Source organism: Xenopus laevis, chromosome 5L (assembly GCF_017654675.1).
Source record: "Xenopus laevis strain J_2021 chromosome 5L, Xenopus_laevis_v10.1, whole genome shotgun sequence".
NCBI classification, from domain to species: Eukaryota; Metazoa; Chordata; class Amphibia; order Anura; family Pipidae; genus Xenopus; species Xenopus laevis.
Genome location: NC_054379.1, coordinates 74,827,610 through 74,846,784, shown reverse-complemented (window position 1 = coordinate 74,846,784; position 19,175 = coordinate 74,827,610). Strand labels below are relative to the sequence as shown.

The window sequence follows — 19,175 nt, the reverse complement described above, 5'->3', positions numbered from 1 at the left end:
GTGCAGTGTGTCCTGGATTTGGCCAGAAGGTTTGACTGTTGTGCAAGAAGTATAAAAAGAGCTGGCATGTGCTCAGTCTATTTCCTATTTTCACTCCAGGAGGGCGTGTGGACACTGAGCAAGTTGTAGGGCCTATGGAAGTGAGAGGCCTGTGGAGGGCTTGGGTTAAAGACCTTGTGAGCTTGACCATGTATGGTCTACAGTTCAGATGCAGTAGAGAGAATGTGACAGGAACAGCCTGGAAAATGATTCATGTGAAGAAGCTGGGATGTGCTCATTCTCATGATGAGTGTTGGAGCTGGCCTGAAGACTTCTGTGAGACGCTGTAGATGCCTGTACCAGCTCTGTGTGAGCACTTGGTGAGTATTCTGCCTGAAGAAAGGATATTGTCGGCCCTCTGTGAGTGATCTGCCTAGGGTAAAAGTATTGAAGGATCCCAGCTTATGTCCCCTGTATTAGGACAGGTGTTGTCAGTGTGCCTGATACATGGGAGCAACTACCTCTGTCCAACAGAAGAGGTATTTGGCCAGGTAGTACTATCTGGGTAAAGTTAAGAGCTCTTGGGAAGAGGTGTTGGAAAACAAGCGACAGAGATTGTTCTAGTGCAGTGATCCCCAACCAGTAGCTTGTGAGCAACATGTTGCTCTCCAACCTCTTGGATGTTGCTCTCAGTGGCCTAAAAGCAGGTGCTTATTTTTGAATTCCTGGCTTGGAGGAAAGTTTTAGATGTATAAAAACCAGGTGCAATGCCAAACAGAGCCTCAAGGTATGTTTACAATCCACATAGGGGCTACCAAATGGCCAATCACAGCCCTTATTTGGCAGCCCAGGAACATATTTCATGCTAGTGTTGCTCCCCAACTGCTTTTACTTCTGAATGTTGCTCACGGGTTGTAAAGGTTGGGGATCCCTTTTCTAGTGGATGCTACTTAATGCAGGGAGGGTCTATTGTTGCTTAGCAATGTGATGTCATGTTTGACCTGTAACCCTGTGTGATTTTCTTCTTCCTCTTCTTTCTTCTTCCTCTTCCTGTGTATGCTCTTTATGAAAAGTTCCTGTTGCACACATGTTATGCTGAGTTGTATAAAGCAATCAAGTTACTGTTCACACAAAAGTTGGTGTGTCTGTCCTCACTTACAGAGAAGCTGCACATACAGTTCAGATCTGCTAACAGGTTATGGGCCCAGATCACAGCACCACTGGTATCTGATCCTGAGAATCTCTGGAGTGACAGACAAAAGCTGAGCACATGGTAAAATGGCAGCTAGTCTGGCATTCAGGTCAGGCATAGCAATCAGCTATGGAAATTTAAGGTGGAAATGCTTTTATGGAAGGATGATCTGTGGGAGGTACTCAGCACAGAAAACAATCCTGATGATTGGGATGAAAGAAACAGACATGCTAAAGCAGGTATTAGCCTACTGGTGGAAGATGATCAACTGATTCACACCAGGAAACAATCTACAGCAAAAGGTATGTGGAATGAACTGCAGGCACTCCATGAGAGATCAAACTTAAACAGTAAACTGTACCTGCTGTGTAAGCTATACAGCATGAGACTGCAGAAAAATCAGGAACATTTAAATGCAACTTTAGAAATTGCAGAACAGCTTAGAGGAATTGGAGAGGAAATTAAAGACAGCCATTTAGCAGCTCTTCTTCTATGCAGCCTTCCTGAATCATATAGCCCTCTGATAAATGCCATTGAAGTCAGACCAGAGTCAGAAATAACTCTAGAATATGGCAAAGACAAGTAAATTGATGAATATAATTGCAGAAAGGAAAACAGAGCTGTGAAAGAAACTATAGCACCAGAAACAGCTCTTAAATCTGGAAAAATTGCAAAAAAGATGCACAGAGCAGAGTATGTTTTCACTGTACAAAGCAAGGCCATTTAAAGAAAGTCTCTTTTATATTGAAAAATTAACAAAAAAATGCAGTGGCAAAGACAACTTTGCAAAGGGTGCTGCACGTAAAACTCCAGAAAAGAACTCTAAAAAAGATTTATTGTGTCCTCTGCCTTACGCCTTTAGTGTTACAAACACTCAATCATAGAGGAGCAATGAGTCACATGACAAGTGATAAGCATTTCTTTGATCAAATAGACCGTGATACAAATGAGAAAGTGTTCCTTGCAAATGGGGACAGCATCACTATGAAAGGAATTGGTCAAGGTTATGTGAACTGTGTCACAAGCACAGGACAAAAACAAAATATACTTGTGAAGGATGTACTGTATGTTCCAGAATTAGAGGGGAGCCTCCTATCAGTGAAATGTTTGACAAATGCAGGGTGCTCTGTTCATTTTACAGGCAAAGTATGCACAATTCAGAATGGTTCAGAAATTATAGCTGAGGGAACAGCAGACAGACACCTGTATGAGCTCAAATGTGGAGAAAACAAGGCTAAAATTGCCACTCATCGCCTCATCAGAAATGCATTCATACATGGCACAGACGTCTGGGACACAGACATCCAGATGCAATACATGAACTGTTAAACAAAAATATAACTTCTGATATGGATATCTCACCATGCAATACAATCATGAAATGCATCTGCTGTATCAAAGCAAAAGCAACAAGTTACCACTACCTAAAACAAGTCAGAGCAGGGCAAGTCAACCCTTAGTGTTGATCCACAGTGATGTGTGTGGACCAATGAGAATACATACCCCAGCTGGAAACAAGTATTTTGTGACTTTCATAGATGATTACTCCAAAGGATATTTAATGAAGCACAAGGAGTATATAGCAGAATCCAAAAACAAATTCCAGCGCAATCCTGTGACATTAAGATCTGACAATGAAGGGGAGTACACAAGCATTGAAGCTAGAGCATATCTAAGGAACAAGGCATTCAACATCAAACAAGTGCTCCATACACTCTAGAACAGAGCGGTGAAAGAAAGAATCACACACTTGTAGAGATGACAAGGTGTATGTTAAATGATGCCAACCTCCCAAATAAATTCTGGGAAGAAGCAATAAATACAGCAACATATCTACCAACAAAATATATGATGAAACTTTTGCTCCAGTAGTGAAACATACAACTGTGAGAACACTCTTATGTATGGCAGCCAGCAAAGGTATACAAGTAAGACACCTAGAAGTGAAAACTGCATTCTTTATGGTGAAATTGATGAAGACCTATACATGTAACAACCACCTGGTTTTGTGAATCCAGAATCCATAGATTTGTTATGCAAGCTTCAGAAGGGCCTATATGGACTTAAACAAGCTGCCAGAGCCTGGAATGAGAAAATAAATCAAGTTGAGCGATTGTTGACAGACAACCACCAATATCAAAAGGTTATTGGCAAAATGTTGTTCATAGCGACAGTGACAAGACCAAACATTGCAGCAGCAGAAAGGTTTCAGCTCCATCGCATCGTGATTGGAATGCGGTAAAGCGCATCATAAAATACCTGAAAGGGACTATCAATAAGAAGTTGAAATTGCTAGCTGTACACATAGCAAAGTTAACTGGTTATGTAGACACAGACTGGGCAGGTGATGTAAAAGATCGTAAGTCAACTACAGGATTTTTGGCACCATATTTTGGACCAGAAGAAAACAAGCCACAGTAGCCTGATCATCAACAGAAGCTGAATATGTTGCCGCAGCACAAGCTTGTCAAGAAGTTATCTGGTTACATCAACTCTTGATGGACTTGGGTTTGGAAATACATGAAACAACCCTACTTTTGGAAGACAACCATGGATGTATTAAGTTGGCACAAACAGAAAAGATGAATCAACGTACGAAACACATTGAGGGGCTCTCAAGATCAGAGCCTCATTGAATTGCAGTACTGTCCAACAGAGACTGTGGTTGCAGACGCATTAACCAAACCATTGCCCAAGGATCATTTTGAGAAACTGATTGAAAGAATGAATCTTGTGGAATAATCTCCATACTGTTGAGAAGGGGTGTTGGAAAACAACAGACAGAGATTGTTTCAGTGGATGTTACTTAATGCAGGGAGGGTCCATTGTTGCTTAGCAATGTGATGTCATGTTTGACCTGTAACCCTGTGTGTTTTTCATATTCCTGTGTAGGGATGTAGCGAACTGTTCGCCCGCGAACTAGTTCGCGCGAACTTCGACCGTTCGCGTCTGCCGAATGTTCGCGAACGTTTGGGAACGTTCGCAGTTTGAGTTCGCGTTCGATCGTTCGACCATTCGACCATTCGAATTCCTTCGACCGCTAAAAATCAAACGATTTCCATTCGTTCGAACGATTGTAAGCATTCGATCCAATGAAAAGCATTCGATCGAATGGCTTCGATCGTTCGATTCGAATGAAAATCCTTCGATCGAACGATTAAAATCCTTCGATCGTTCAATCGAACGATTTTAGCGGGTGTTCGAAGTTCGCGAACTGTTCGCGAACGTTCGCATTTTTTGCTGGTGTTCGCGAACGGCGTTCGCGAACACCAAATCGGCAGTTCGCTACATCCCTATTCCTGTGTATTCTCTCTATGAAAAGTTTCTTTTGCACACATGTTATGCTGAGTTCTATAAAGCAACCGAGTTACTGTTCATACAGAAGTTGGTGTGTCTGTCCTCACTTACACAGAAGCTGCACATGCAGTTCAGATCAGCTCTCTGATAACAAAAGGGACAGTGGCTCTCTTTATCTACCAGGAATGGTAAGGACCGTGCCAGGGAAGAACTACCACATGGGTTCCCCAGGGCAGGGGTTATTAATATGTAAAATATATTTTACTTTGCACTTTTTGTGTTTCTTTAAAGTTCTATTTGTTTTACTGCAACTCCATTCTAAAGAGCATAGACAGTGTGCAAAAAATAAAGCAGTTTGTTGTACTGTCAAATGAACCCTATAGTTCTCAGAAAAACAGAATAGGGAAAGTGTGGAATGGAGGGATCAGGCATGAAATGTTAATCATTTGGTGCTAGTTGGGCCACCTGTAAATGTATCCCCGGATCCCACTAGGTGGAGGCACTGCCATGGAGAGAAATTCCCAGTACCCTTTCATTTAGCAAAGGGATTCACGACCTGTGGATGGTAAGATATTAATGGTGTATTTCCTATGGCACAGGGAGTGGCCAAGATGGGGTTAAATTAACATAGCACCAACATATTCTGCAACACTTCACAGAAGTTATACATCATGCACATGTCCCTATTACACTTACATGTGCTATTGTCAATTTTAACAGGAGCCAATTAAACTGGCTAGATGTTTTTGTAACATGGAGGGAAACCAGAATACCCAGAAGAAAAAAAAGACAGACAAGGGGAGAATCAATGTGCCACTATGTTGCCAAACAGTGCTGCCATCAATCATGGGGGAAGTACAGGTCTTTTCACTCCACCAAGGTACTGCTGCACTTTGAGCCTTACATTGGATTATAAATCTTGAGAAAGGAATGGAGCACATCGCTTACACCCCTTGTGCTAAACAATGCAATGCTGTATTAATGGAGGGGAAGCACAGGTCTTTGCACTCCATTCTAAAGAGCATAGACAGTGTGCAAAAAATACAGCAGTTTGTTGTACTGTCAAATGAACCCTATAGTTCTCAGACAAACAGAATAGGGAAAGTGTGGAATGGAGGAATCAGGCATGAAATGTAAGAGAAAAATAGAAACAAATTAAAGAAGGGGACAGAAAGAAGATCTGGGGTAAGAAAAGCAGTTATACCCTTTGGGCCCATTGTATTCGGGATATCTTGCCTTAGTTTATCAGTTGTATTTTCATAACACTGTTTACTAAAAATGGTGACTACACTTTTGTGTGAGAGATTTTTTAAATTTTCTGCTGCCATAAATTATTTGTGAAAATTCAACAGTGCATATCCCCTATACATTTGTATAGTGCTAGGAAAAACTTTCTATATAAAACTTTGCAATTAAGAAATGACATAAGTGGGATATTAGTATGGAAGAGGTGACTTACATAATGAGATGGGAAAGAGGTTGCTTTATCTTTATAATGGCAGTTTGCTAGCCTGAACATCGAGAAATTTCCCTTGGTGAAAATTCATTCAATTTAGTAAAATACTAAAGATTGACTGAAAAAATTTCACCTGGCAAAAAGATGTGAATTTTCAGCAACGTGAAGAGATTGTGCATGAAAACACTTTTTCTTTTTTTTTAGAAAATTGCTGATATAGACAATTATTCTTGGCTAAAATATGTAACAATTGAACCTTTGCCTGTATAGAAAGTTCCCCCCAAAACTGTGATGCACTGTACGACTAGTAGATTTGTGACACACTCTGAGTTATATGTCAATGGAAATTTGCATTCATGTGCTACATTTAGCACTATATCTTCTGGCAAACCAGCTTTGTCTGATGGAGGCCTAGCTAATATGCTTGGTTTCTATAACAATGTTGTCATTGGGGGGAGAGATTAAATCTTGAGCATTTAAGGAGGCCTTAACAGAAAAAAATCTGAGAACCCATATGCCCAGATTTGACTGGACACCTTGACAGCTTGGTCATTAACCAGTGTTCCCTCTAATTTATCTTGTGCTGGGTGCACAAATGTGTTCCTCTCTCTTAAAAAACTGTGTGTGCAAAGGGATAGGTAGGTCCAATTAAGAACAGGTATAGGACCAATTGACTTCAATGCGTTTCACCAATTTTTCACTGTTTCGCGAATTTCCCCGCAAATGTTTCAGCGAAACGGGACAAATTCACCCATCACTAATAAAAAATCATTTAAGCATTAAATAAGACCAACAGGATTGCTTTGCCTCCAATATGCAAAGCAATATCCAATATAATCAGTTATTAGTACCTACCTGTACTTATTTCATGTAGTCTGATTATATAATAGTAAACTCAAGTCTATAGAATGCATTTCCCTCCATCAATCTCTTCTGCAGAGAATCCTCCAGAGCTGCAGATGTTTGTATGAGGCAAGCAAGGATATCACACCAAAATCACAATGGAATTGAACTGTCCATGTTGTGTTATGGTTTTCATTTACTAAACATCAATGTTATTTATAGACAAAATGCAAAATATCACAAACAACTTTACAAAATATTTTCTGCCAGCACTGTTGCAATTAAAGAATACAGCAAGTCTTTTAGCACAGATGGCAGTTGCAGTAAAATATAACCCATCACACGTGCAAGCAGAAGTGAAATGGTAGTCCTTGAAGAGTCTGGAAAGTAGAACTTCTATTGAGAAATTATCCAAATTCTCTTTACAGTGTTGTTTTATGGGATAATAAAAAGACTTGTAAGAGACTGATTTTTTAAAATGATATTTAAAATCTTTATCGGCTTATGTAATTTACCTTGTTACAGATACAAACTGACAAACATAGGCTCTATATATCCATCTTCTTAAATGCACTCAATATTGAGAGGGTTTGAAAGTTTTTTGCATAATGAAAATGCAACTTACCATTATACATGGATTCATTTTTTTATTGGTGTTTTTAATTGCCATTGTTAATTGTAATTGACAGCAGTATATGGCTATTTACATTAGCTGTACTGTTGGTTCTAATTCCTAAAATAATAAAGGCCAGCTGATTAACTGATATGCACATCTCTTTGTTTTTCTGAAGTCGCCATGCACAGTGAAGCATATGGGTTCGGTAGAAAAGCATTTGCAAGAGATTAGTTGCCCGTGGTAGAGGAGATTTATTGCAGGCTACTAATCTCCAAGTGTACTCCAAGAGAGATATAGATGTTTATATACAGGGAAAAGACAGCAGAAGTCTTTTAGTTTGGTAGAAAACGCAAATACTTATATATTATTGAAGAGGTAACAGTGAATTAAAGCTACTCCATGATTGGTCCTTGCAAGGTAGATAATTAGATCACCAGAGCATAGATAAACCCTTGCTTAATAAAAAATGAAGAGAGGCTAAGGAGGGACAGATGCTGAGATAGGAACAATGAACAGTAACTCGAATATTTTATAAATGGGACAACATTTTTATTTAATTATCTTTAGAAAGATTCTTATTTCTGTGAGATGAAGCTTATATTAAATGCAAGATTTCAAAAAGTTCCCCTTTTAAGAGAGATATGCTTACTGTTCAGTACCCTATGTTCTAAAATAACAAAATAAGGCTATTTTATTCTGGTCTTATAGTGACAAAGATCTAAAATTGCTGCATGTACGCAAAACTGGAAGTTTTATCTAATGAAGATCGGTTACTAGCTCATTGGAAAACAGATTAAAATTTTGTAAATGTATAAAACTGTATGGAAGCCAACTACTTGATAATGTACTTGTTAGAACAGGTACCCAACCTTTTATTACCCACGAGCCACGTTCAAATGTAAAAAGAGTTGGGGAGCAACACAAGCATAAAAAAAGTCCTTAGCGGTGTCAAGTAAGGGCCCTGATTTACCATTTGGCAGTCCCTATATTGATTGGAGGCTCTGTTTGGCAGTACACATTTTTAGTTTTTATACAACCAAAAGTTGCCTCCAAGCCTGAAATTCAAAAACAAACATCCAAGTGGTTGGTGAGCAACACTGGTTTGGGATCACTGTGTTTTAGGTTCTAAGATTTTGCTTGCCCCTGTACATACAGTATACTTAAACTGTATATAATATACTATATATATTTTACAGATCTTACTTTTAGCTGTATATTTACATTTACTTGAAACTGCCATGTTAAGTGCCTCTTACCTTTTTAAAAATTAAGTACATTTTAGTAGTATTACAAGCACAGCTGTTTTTTTTATTTATAAAAGAAGTTTTATTAAATTAAATGTATGGCTAAATAACCAATACTACTGCAACCACAAAAACGGCATAGTGCTGCCTCTCTGCTGTCCTATCTATATTAGGTTTTCCAGCCATGAGGTAAAGGTAACCTTGGCATTTTCAATCAGATCTGTTACATGTGGTGTAACCATGAATGCTCTGTGTGTGTGGCGCTGAAGCAAATAAAGTATCAGCATTGTGGATGTTCAGGAAGAATGTAGATAAAGAAAAAGGCCTAACTGATCTATAGGTTTCTGTTTGGTAAATATCTAAATATTGTATGTAATTAATATATGCATGTATTAAAGGCATACCAGGTTTTTTTTACTGTTTTTTTTAGTCTTTCAGCTTGATGCATACTTCATCAATTTACAAACATATTAGGAGAAGGTGAATGAAAAATAGGAAAGACAACAAAGTGGCAACAACAAAGAAACTGGGAAATCATGATGAGAGAGATACCATCTTGTCGGAATACTATTTGTAATTACATTGCCATAGTTATTTACTATAACAAACAATAGTTATAGTTATACAGGAGCAGTGACCAGCTCTATGTTGTAGCTCCCACCCCTCCCAGCTATAGTCAGGTGATCCCACTGGTGTCTAATAAAAGGGCAGCCAAGTTTGGGAGTTTTACTTTGAAAGCAGCTAGTAAGTTGCAGGTAAAACTTAGTCCCTTTGTAAAATGTATAAGCAATTGAATTCTTAATGAATCAGATGAAAATTAAGCGTAGGACTGGCCAGATATGGGATGACTTTGACGTAGTTGGCCAGCTTAAATATATTGCAATATATGGACAAACAATCCCTGTTTTGTTTAAAGGGTAAGGCATTTTTCAGTAGCTGTATGCACAAAATGTCGCTGTCTTAAATATATTGATAATGGGTTGAGTGCAGAGGACCTCTTGTAGTTGACCATAGTTATTTACTTACACAATTTTTTGATGGCCCTGCTTCTAAAACAAAATGTTATACATATTCCTTGGTAAGCAGGAAATTTACAGTGAAGAACTATCCACTTTGCCTTGGATAAAATACTTTTCGCCTTCAACCTAAATGTGTACCTCCACACAATTTTCTGTAATACCCTCTAACATATTTGTAAAGTAAAAACATGTCACTGCATCTCCAATCCTAATCCTTCCTTATAACACCCCTTTTATCCACCTTATCTTTGCACTTACCTTCATATGGAATGGCACTGCTCATCTCCATGGAATTTTTTAGCTCACGCCATTATTTTGCCATTCAGCAGACCTAGACTATCCAACTGAAAGACCACAAAGCTGGTTGTATGCATCCCCAGCTCCCCACATTTATATTTGTATGATGCAATCATTTTATGAAAATCTTTATATGACATTTTTGTCCTACCACATGAAAGTAACTGGACAGCATTGGCATGACTATATTGCCACCAATAGTGTCTTCTCCTCCTTGGGCACATGATGATTCACCAAAGTATGCCAAGGTTGCTTAACAGTCAGCAGCTTTCTGAATGCTTCATTTTAAAAATCAAAATTTTCAGAAAGCTTTCAACTTACACCAAGGTTATAGGCACTAGATAACCTTGACTGGTATTAGAACAATTCGTCCCAGCATTCTTACCACATGAATCCATAGAAAAACACAGCCAAAAATAATATTAAATATTTTGAAGTAGATGCAGCAACTCGTACAAACTGTTTGTGCTGTTCTGAATATTTACAGCCATTAAGCATAATATATTTGTCTTGCATGAAATAGTAAAGGTTGTTGCCATATACACTAGCCTCTCTTGTGGCTGAATTGCTCAACATCATTACAAATGGCAAACAAGAGTAAGCCACTGTTTTTCATAACATGTTAAGTCTTCAGTTTCAAATCCACTTTCTTGTACAAAAACATACACTTCCTGAAAGAAGATTAATGCTGTTTAAATAAAATAAACACTTCTAGGGAGCCTCTCATTAGAAAAATATTAGAGAGATATAAATATATCTATTAGCCCTAGAATGATAGAAAACAGAAGCACAACAGGAATTTCAACATCCTGTTATTTTTTTGAAAGCATATAAAATTAAGATGAAATTCAATATTTCAAATGTTTTGAATGGTGGAATATACACTTTTGATTAAGTGTTTTCCATTCCTGATGCTCAAATCCCAGATCTGGCTTTTGTTTTCATTCTTATATGTGGTAAGAGAAAGCATTTAGTAAATGGTTTCCTGTTCTAAGGATGGACTCTTTTTGTACAGAGATCTCTTGTTGCAGCTTACCAAAATTATTGATGTTGGCAGAGGAACTAGAAGCTGAACTCCTACCAGCCAAACGTTTCACATGCCTGTATGTTAGTAATCAAGGAATTGAATACAGTTGTGTCAGTGGCAACATAGTTAGGATTATTAAGCATGGATAGCCTGCTACTATAATGTCAATTACTGAAATCAATTATCAGCCAGTGCTACGATTAAATGGTTCCCTATCACATCTGCAAAGCGTATATAAATACCATGCTTTTTACCTTTATGAAAATTCTGGGATATCACTAGTAAGGGCCCACTAGTAAACAAGACCATTTACTGCTGTGGTGCTGTTTAATCATGCTGAGGCCAGCATATAAAACTCTTCATGGCAAGGCAATACTATTGTTTTTGATGGATAAATTCAACCCTGGAACTTGATTTGGACAGCCCTTTGTTATTTTAGACATAATATATAATCTGAAACTGCCACATGTTTTCTAAAAATTCTCAAGGACAAGGCTATGAAACAGGCTACATTACTCTGTGTCACCCTGTATCAGTGGTTTTAACAAATTGACACATTTATCAAAATACCTGTGTCAATTCATCAGAATATGTGTGACTGCTGTGAGGAATAAACACCATGCTATACAATGGGGTGGTGGTGCTCAGGGCTGCTTACCAGTAGCGCTGAGCACTAGCATCCATCAGAATCCATGTTTCTTGACACGAACAAATGGTAACATTTTTGGAAATTGGTAAATATTTCTGACACTTGCCCATCTTGTATTAATACAATACTGGCAAAACGTATCAGCAAGCTTGCATAAATAGGTTTGACAGCACTTTAGCGCCTGTTTCCATCTGCCTACATATAGTCAAAGAATAGATGCATTAGCAAACTTTAATTTAATGAATGTCTTCTAACAGCAATCTTACGCTTCATGCTCTATGATACCAAACAACTGAGCATATGACTAAGTACCAAATGGGGCATAAAATGTATAATACTACTATGTAAAAATACAATTCAGTTTAGCATGTGTCATGTTCCCCCAGGCACCCTGCCCAGTCACAGGGTCTGCCCCTTTTTAGTTAAGCCACTGTTGGCTACATTCTGCCTAACACAATAACAATACTCTAAGGCTAATGTGACATACTCGTTCAGTATAACACAACAGAGTAAAAATGCCCACTATATCTATCTACATACAATGAAATGGAGTGTAAAACCCATGATTCTTGCTTTGGACAACTACCGACAATATACACCCCAGTGTGCATTTTCAGGCAGTGATAGAAAAATGCCAGCCAATTTGCCAATGCCAGTTTATCAGTACACCCATAAGTGTGGGAAAACTTGAACATGTACTAAATTTAGTGGATGATTGCAGTATGGGAAAGGCAAAAAAACACAAATTAGCTTAAAACCAGTGTGTTTGAGGTGACCAGGGCCCACAGGGGTGGCTACATTAGGGGCCCCAACACCCTCTCAGGGGTCCTCTACCCAGTCGTTAGTTACACTGCATACCTCTATCCCCCACACCTTATACTTTTCTGCTGGGGCCATGATCAAAAGAGGTCAGAGGAGAGTGACATTAGCTTTTGGTGGGGAGTGGGTCTGGGGTTTTTCCTGGTGTCTCACTGGCCCAATCCAACGCTGCCTGACATTTTTATGCCATGGAGTGAATATACTGCAAAAAAGAAAATTTATGACAATCGTGTAAGTGTTTCATGTGAGTGACAATAAAGTTGGATGTGTGGACAGTGTAGATATAATGAACTTAAGTATGACAGCAGTAACACCCTAGGTGAGACATACTTAAAAAATTACATAACTCCAGAACCTAATGGGGAATGTAAGCAATAAGCAATAAACACCTAACCTCTGGTGCATGCGAACAGTGTTGCGTAGTTTTTAAGCTTTGCCAAGGGTACCAGGAAAGCCCAGGCCCAGGGCTGCATGTATGCCTTTTGTAAATGTGTCATATCTTAAAAATTCAGAATTGTCAGAAAAAATTGTATGAAAAAGCACAATTCATTTGAGTTGTCTTCATGGTGTGTTTTATTTGTTTCCCAAAAATACCTAGTGGGATCCACATGCTACTGAGCATAACAGCAAGCTGCTATCCTTTAGATTTAAAGTATATACAGATGTGTATTATGTATTTGTTAGTATGTATTACAAGCCACACCTACGCGCACCCGATAAAAAATGGGACGAGCTTCTATTGTGTTTCTGTATTATGGGGAGGTGACTCTCTCCTCAATGCCTGCTCTCCCAACCCCTGCCTAATGGTGTCTTAAATAAATGTTTAACCTTTAAGTTGTGCAAAAATAAGTTTTCCCTGGGGGCTATATATTGGAGTGCTGGGGTTAAATTGTGTAGTATATATATAAATATGAATATATGTGTGTTCACACAGCAGTGGACAAAAGCATGTATGCCTTATCATTAATGCACCAGACATGAATGTTATAAACCCTTTGTTTTGGTGTATATATGTGTGTGTGTGTGTGTGTGTGTTTGTATTTGCTGTCCATGGAAGAGAGCCCAATCTCTGTTACTAGAAAGGACTATTAAATATAAATGTTTGATATTGTTATAATTCATACAGCAGTAATTCCGATTTCTGTTGCTACCTGATTTCCCGAGCCTCCCTCTAGTTCTGATCACATAAAAATATAAACTTGCAGAAAACCGCAGGGGGGGGGAGGTTGCCACATATTTGCTGAACTGTTCTGCCTGTAATTAAGTTCAATCCGAACACCAGGTTAAGGTCATGTATAGGCTGATATTAAAGAGCTTATTATTTGCTTGAAGGGACAGCCCTGCAGATACAGAAAATGAAATGAAATAGCCACAGTCAAACATTTGCAATACACAAAGTCCCTGTTTTCTTGGCAGGCACTGCAGAATAGCAATTGTCCATTCACAGCACATAGCACATCCTCTGCATTTTCCCTGCTAATATATGTGCCGCCCCGAACTCCTTTGCCTTTGCTACTTGTGCTATTTGCAGCATCTTGGTGCTCAGTGCCATATATATTATATATATATATATATATATATATATATATATATATATATATATATATATATATATATATATATATATATATATATATATATATATATATATATATATATATATATATAATCTATTACTGAAGGGAAATAAATTCTAAACCAAAGCATGCACTAAGATGTAGTAACATATATGTATCTATGCATCACAATCTTGCCATTGCTGAGTAAGGGAGCAGCACAGTGGCTCAGTGTTTAAATCCTCTGCCCTGCAGTGCTGGGGTCTTAAGACTGATATTCTCATTTGCACTGTTGGCAAGGAGTCAGTTCTCCCTGCATCCACGGACAGCCAGAGGTAGACAGCAGAGCCACCTTCTTAGAGCACAAACTGTCAAGTCTAATAAATTATCAACAGGGTGGTCCTGATCCTAAGAGGTTGAAAGGCATTGGGCAAGCTATAAAATGCAGGCCCCCATACCTATCAAGGAGCACATTGGCACGTTGATGTGGTCATCATCCAACAGCTCTCCATGGGTCCCAATGGATGAGCCAATCATTGACACTAGGGCCTGAAGACATTTATTGTGTGATAGTACCACAAGTGGGTAGGCCTTCCAGATAAGTTGACCCTTATGTGTCTTGTTTGAATGCAATAAGAACTTAGAGTGTAAGCTTCAGTATACAAATACAACTCATCACTATATAACTAAAGGCTAATGCTGCAGAAGTTATATTGGAAGACACAGGTAATTTCCTTAAAACTCTTTCTTTCTTCAGGAATACACACAAATGATCAGGGACCTTAGGCACTTGCTTCCTCTGTACAGCTGAAAAATACTTTCTACATCTTTATGTTTTATTTTGATTTTCAATTTGTTACAATAAACCGCATGATGAATAATCCATCTTGGATACTGACTGTTCTGTGTCAGAGGCAAACAAAAGAGGCCCCTTTAGCACCAAATATTTTGCGTGCTTGTCTCACCATTTCTCTATAATACACGTCATGCCTTTTGCATCTCTGAGAGCACCCCCTATTTTTTTCATTGCATATCTGCTTCTTAAAAGGTTGAAATAAGTACTGCAGTAACCAATAGTATGATTCATACACTATTTGCAAAATGGGAACAGACAAAACATTTTAGCCAGCTGCTGTTTCACACAAATGGGTTTAAAAGGAAGATAATCACCCTTATTGCTGTGAAATGATGCCTCCTGAAAAAGTCTTAATATATATGGCTCGGCAGAAAACTGTTGTTACCTGTTGTGCTTGTCATTAATGTATTCCCTTGTATGCTCTAAGGCTGCAGCAGTCTCCCAGAAAGCACTGCAAGAGAACGATTGCTGTGGATTTCTCTGTTTTAGGCCACAAAGGCTTCATTATTTTTTTCCTCCTGGTTTGATTTGAAAAGCTGTAGTTGCTTTAGCAGACTGGCCACAGTTATTCAATAGTATTTACAAGGAAGGGGGAAAGAAAGCGCTTTATTTCAGACCTCTAAACCAAGGCCAAGCCAAGCATCCTAAAAATGTAGCAATATAGTGGTGAGATGAAATGTGAAGGTGGGGGAGAGAGTTCTTTTTTTCCTCTTTTCTTGGTCACACAAGTACATAATATCAACAGAAAAAAAAGCATATCTTTTTTTTATTAATACAGGAATGTCCAGCATCCCCCTAGAGCCGTCATGTTTAGAGGTGCTATTTGCCACCAGAGTGCAACTTGTAACTTTTGGCCTGGGGTCAAACAGAACAAAGTGGCCATGAAATGGTGCAACTGGCCCAGATTATGACATCAATGTAATTTCTCAAAACCACACAGTATATTGGTTAAATCTAATATGCAATACAGATTGACAGACCTGTTATATACATATTTGCACACTAATGGGTCACTGGCCATATTGTCATCAAGTCATCAAGTGCTAGAACACTAAAGAGGACATTAATTGTTTGTCCATTAGGTAGGGCGAATCATTAAATAACCACACCACAAGTGTTATTGTATCTGCTCCTGTCAGTGTATCTGTGCTGTCAAATTCAGATGTGGACTCTATTACAGGGGTGCTCTTGCAATGGAGTATGTAAAACAGGGTCATTGTAATTGTGATGATTAATAAACAAAACTATTCACACAGGCCTCCAGAAACCCAGAATCTGAAAGTAGTAGTTTGACTTGAAAGAGATCCATGCATTGAAGTTCTATTCACAGAAATGAGCTGCTCCAGAGAACATCAGCACATAAAGGAATCCTAGTGCAAGGCATTAGTCTATCATGTCACACTCACCATGCCGGCAGCTTATTGCTTAACAAGGACAGCATGTAGGACCATCACTGGATATAGGTGAATGTCAAACACTGTTCTGGCTATGCATACCCCTGTTGAAAACGTTACAAAGTATACTAATAAAGGACAAATAGGAATAATAATATCCGAAGAAAAAATCACAAATACCCAGCGCTACACAAACATAGCAACCTATCATCACATTAAATGTATTACTACTACCTATTAAAGGAAAAATCATTTACATACGTGTCATGTATGTATATATATATATATATATATATATATATATATATATATATATATATATATATATATATATATTTAACATCAATAACAGAAGGGACTGAGCCTTTCAGTGGGAAGCTTCTGTCTATATACATGAGCTGAGAAATGAATGGAAATGAAATAACTGCTACATACCTCAACCATTAAACAAGACATTTAACCATAGTGGCAGCTCTGTGACCTCCGACTGAAGCCTGGGTATGTCTGATCGCTGCTGTTTGCTGTACATGAAGCCCTGTGCTGCAAAGTCCGGCAACAGCATCCAGGGGTGTCAATGAAATTCAATGGTGAGCAGCACGAGAAGAGGAAAGCGATCATTAAAAAGATATAAGTCAAAAGAAAACCTACCAGCAGTTAGAAGAGGGTTCAGAGTGGTTGAAAAAAAACTTTTGTTTTTTTCTCAGTGTCTGCTGGTTTTATGCAGTGGTGGAGTTTTAGTTTGCAGTCTGCTGCAGTGTGACTGAGTGTGTCTGTGCTGCACACAGAAGCAGCTATTCGTGAAGCCTGTGTGTGGCTGGGGAGGTGCTGCATACAGTTGCTAGTGGCAGGCAACAGCAAACCAATGGGCGCAAGCTGTGTCAGCTCACAGTAGTGTGCAGCCCTCTCTCTCTCTCGCTCTCTCTCTCTCCCTTCTCTATGGGGCTGTGACGTCAAAGCCTTCTCCTTGTGCATGCACAACTCATTTCACAGCCCAGCTATGAGAGGAATGTGCCACTGATTTCTCTCCATACATATTCAGAGGCTGGAAGCAATGCTTTTTACATGGTCTGGGAAGACTGGTCATAGGCTTCAGTGTCCTAATGACATGTTTATATGGTAGGATGTCTCTCTTGGGGAGATTAAGGCACCCCAAGTCTTCATTAATCACTTCTTATGGAAATAACATTCATGTCAGTTCCACAGTAAGGATTGCAAATACTACTGGAAAATATAAAAAGGCAAACAGAAAATGTTCAGTGGATTATCTGGGGTGTACTCAACTATGTGTCAAAACGATAAACATTTTAGCAAATGTTTGCTAAACATTGGTTGGCAATTCAGCAGCAATGCGTGGCCAGCTGAACTACAACTCCCATAATCCTCTACAGCACTGGCCCCTAACTTTGATTGTGAACTTCTATAAAAAAAAATTGCATTCCGAAAATTCAAATACCTGTAGATTTTTTATTGGAAGCAATTGAATTTATTTTGTCACACAACATCATGTCCTTTAATGGTCAAATATGCCGCCAGATAACAGGTACAGCTATGGGGACAAAATTTGCGCCCTCATATGCCGGCTTGTTTATGGCAATGTGGGAAGATAAGTACATTTTTGGGGCAGATAATCCATACGATGATGACATAGTGTGGTGGTATCATTACATAAACAAAGTCATCATGGTATGGAGTGGCCCAGAAGATGACCTGAGGGGATTTTTAAACTATGTAACTATGATATTAAGCTTTCCATGCAACATCATGTTAATAATATTGATTTTCTTGATTTGACTTTTTATGTGGAAAATAATGTAGTGATGTCTAAATTGTATAGGAAAGAAATAGCTGGAAATACCATTCTAAGAAAAGATTATTTTCACCCCCTACATACAGTAAAATCTATCCCATATGCCCAACTAGTGAGAATATATATTGGAATTGTACAGATGAGAGAGTTTTTTACCAACAAGCCAAAGAAGAGTATGAAGGATTGAGAAGTAGAGGTTATAGCAAAAGTGATATAGCGGAAGCAATGGAAAAATTAGAGAAATCGAAGACTAGAAATAAAATGGGTAGTACAAGGATATTTAGTAAACTGGAAAAAGAAGTAAGATGTATCTTAGAGTATGGATTACAATATAAAGCATTGGAATATTTTGAATGCAGATCCAACTATACAATGTCATTAGTAGGAAAGCCAAGTCCATAGCAAGTCAGGTTGCCCCAAATCGATTAAATAGAAATGTGAAGAAAAAAACATGGTTAGATTTGAAAGGTTTTTTTCCCTGCAAAAATGGTGTGGTTTGTAAAAATAATAAGAGTAAAAAAGTGACAAAATAAAGAGTCAAGAGTTCAAAATAGGGAAAACGACAACTTGTGTTACAAAATATGTGGTATATGCGGTACAATGTGAATGTGGCGCCTAATATGTTGGCCGCACGATAAGGCAATTACAGGTCAGATTGGGGGAACACTTGAGAGGCATTGAAAATAAAGATGATGATAACCCAATTTTCAGACATTTTAAAGTGGCCCATGGAGGATTAACTCAAAAAATAAAAATGTTTGGTATTGATAGCATGGAGGTAATTTAACTACAAAATTATTAAGACTAGAATCAAACTGGATTTTTAAATTAGGGACAATTATACCTGAGGGAATGAACAGTCATTTTGAACTAAAATCATTTCTTGCATCATTATGGAGTTGATAATATTGTTTTTAATGTCTCATGAAATTTGATAGTTTGGATTAATTATGAATTTGATAACACATTGATTTGTATGGGAGTTTTTTTATGTAATTTATAGAACATTAGGCACTAAAGCACTTTTACTATTATGCACTGAGTTATTTTATTGTAACTATGGGAATCACTTTAATGGTCATGTCCCATATTTTAATGATGGAAACTGATTTTTTTAGAATTTA

The 19,175-nt window shown here is 38.2% G+C and overlaps 1 protein-coding gene across 3 annotated transcripts in view; it reads right to left on the bottom strand.

Annotated features, from left to right (window-relative positions):
• LOC108716793 (cAMP-specific 3',5'-cyclic phosphodiesterase 7B) overlaps window positions 1-17,119 on the bottom strand; it is a 160,336-nt gene extending 143,217 nt beyond the window's left edge. Inside the window, exon 1 of one of the 3 annotated variants that reach the window (XM_041562960.1) lies at window positions 16,680-17,119. In XM_041562960.1, coding sequence (XP_041418894.1) covers window positions 16,680-16,700 — 21 coding nt within the window. In that variant the 5' untranslated portion in view covers window positions 16,701-17,119. The remainder of the gene's footprint in view (window positions 1-16,679) is intronic. The other 2 variants (XM_041562962.1, XM_041562963.1) reach the window with 2 other exon arrangements.
• Window positions 17,120-19,175: the final 2,056 nt, after the last annotated feature.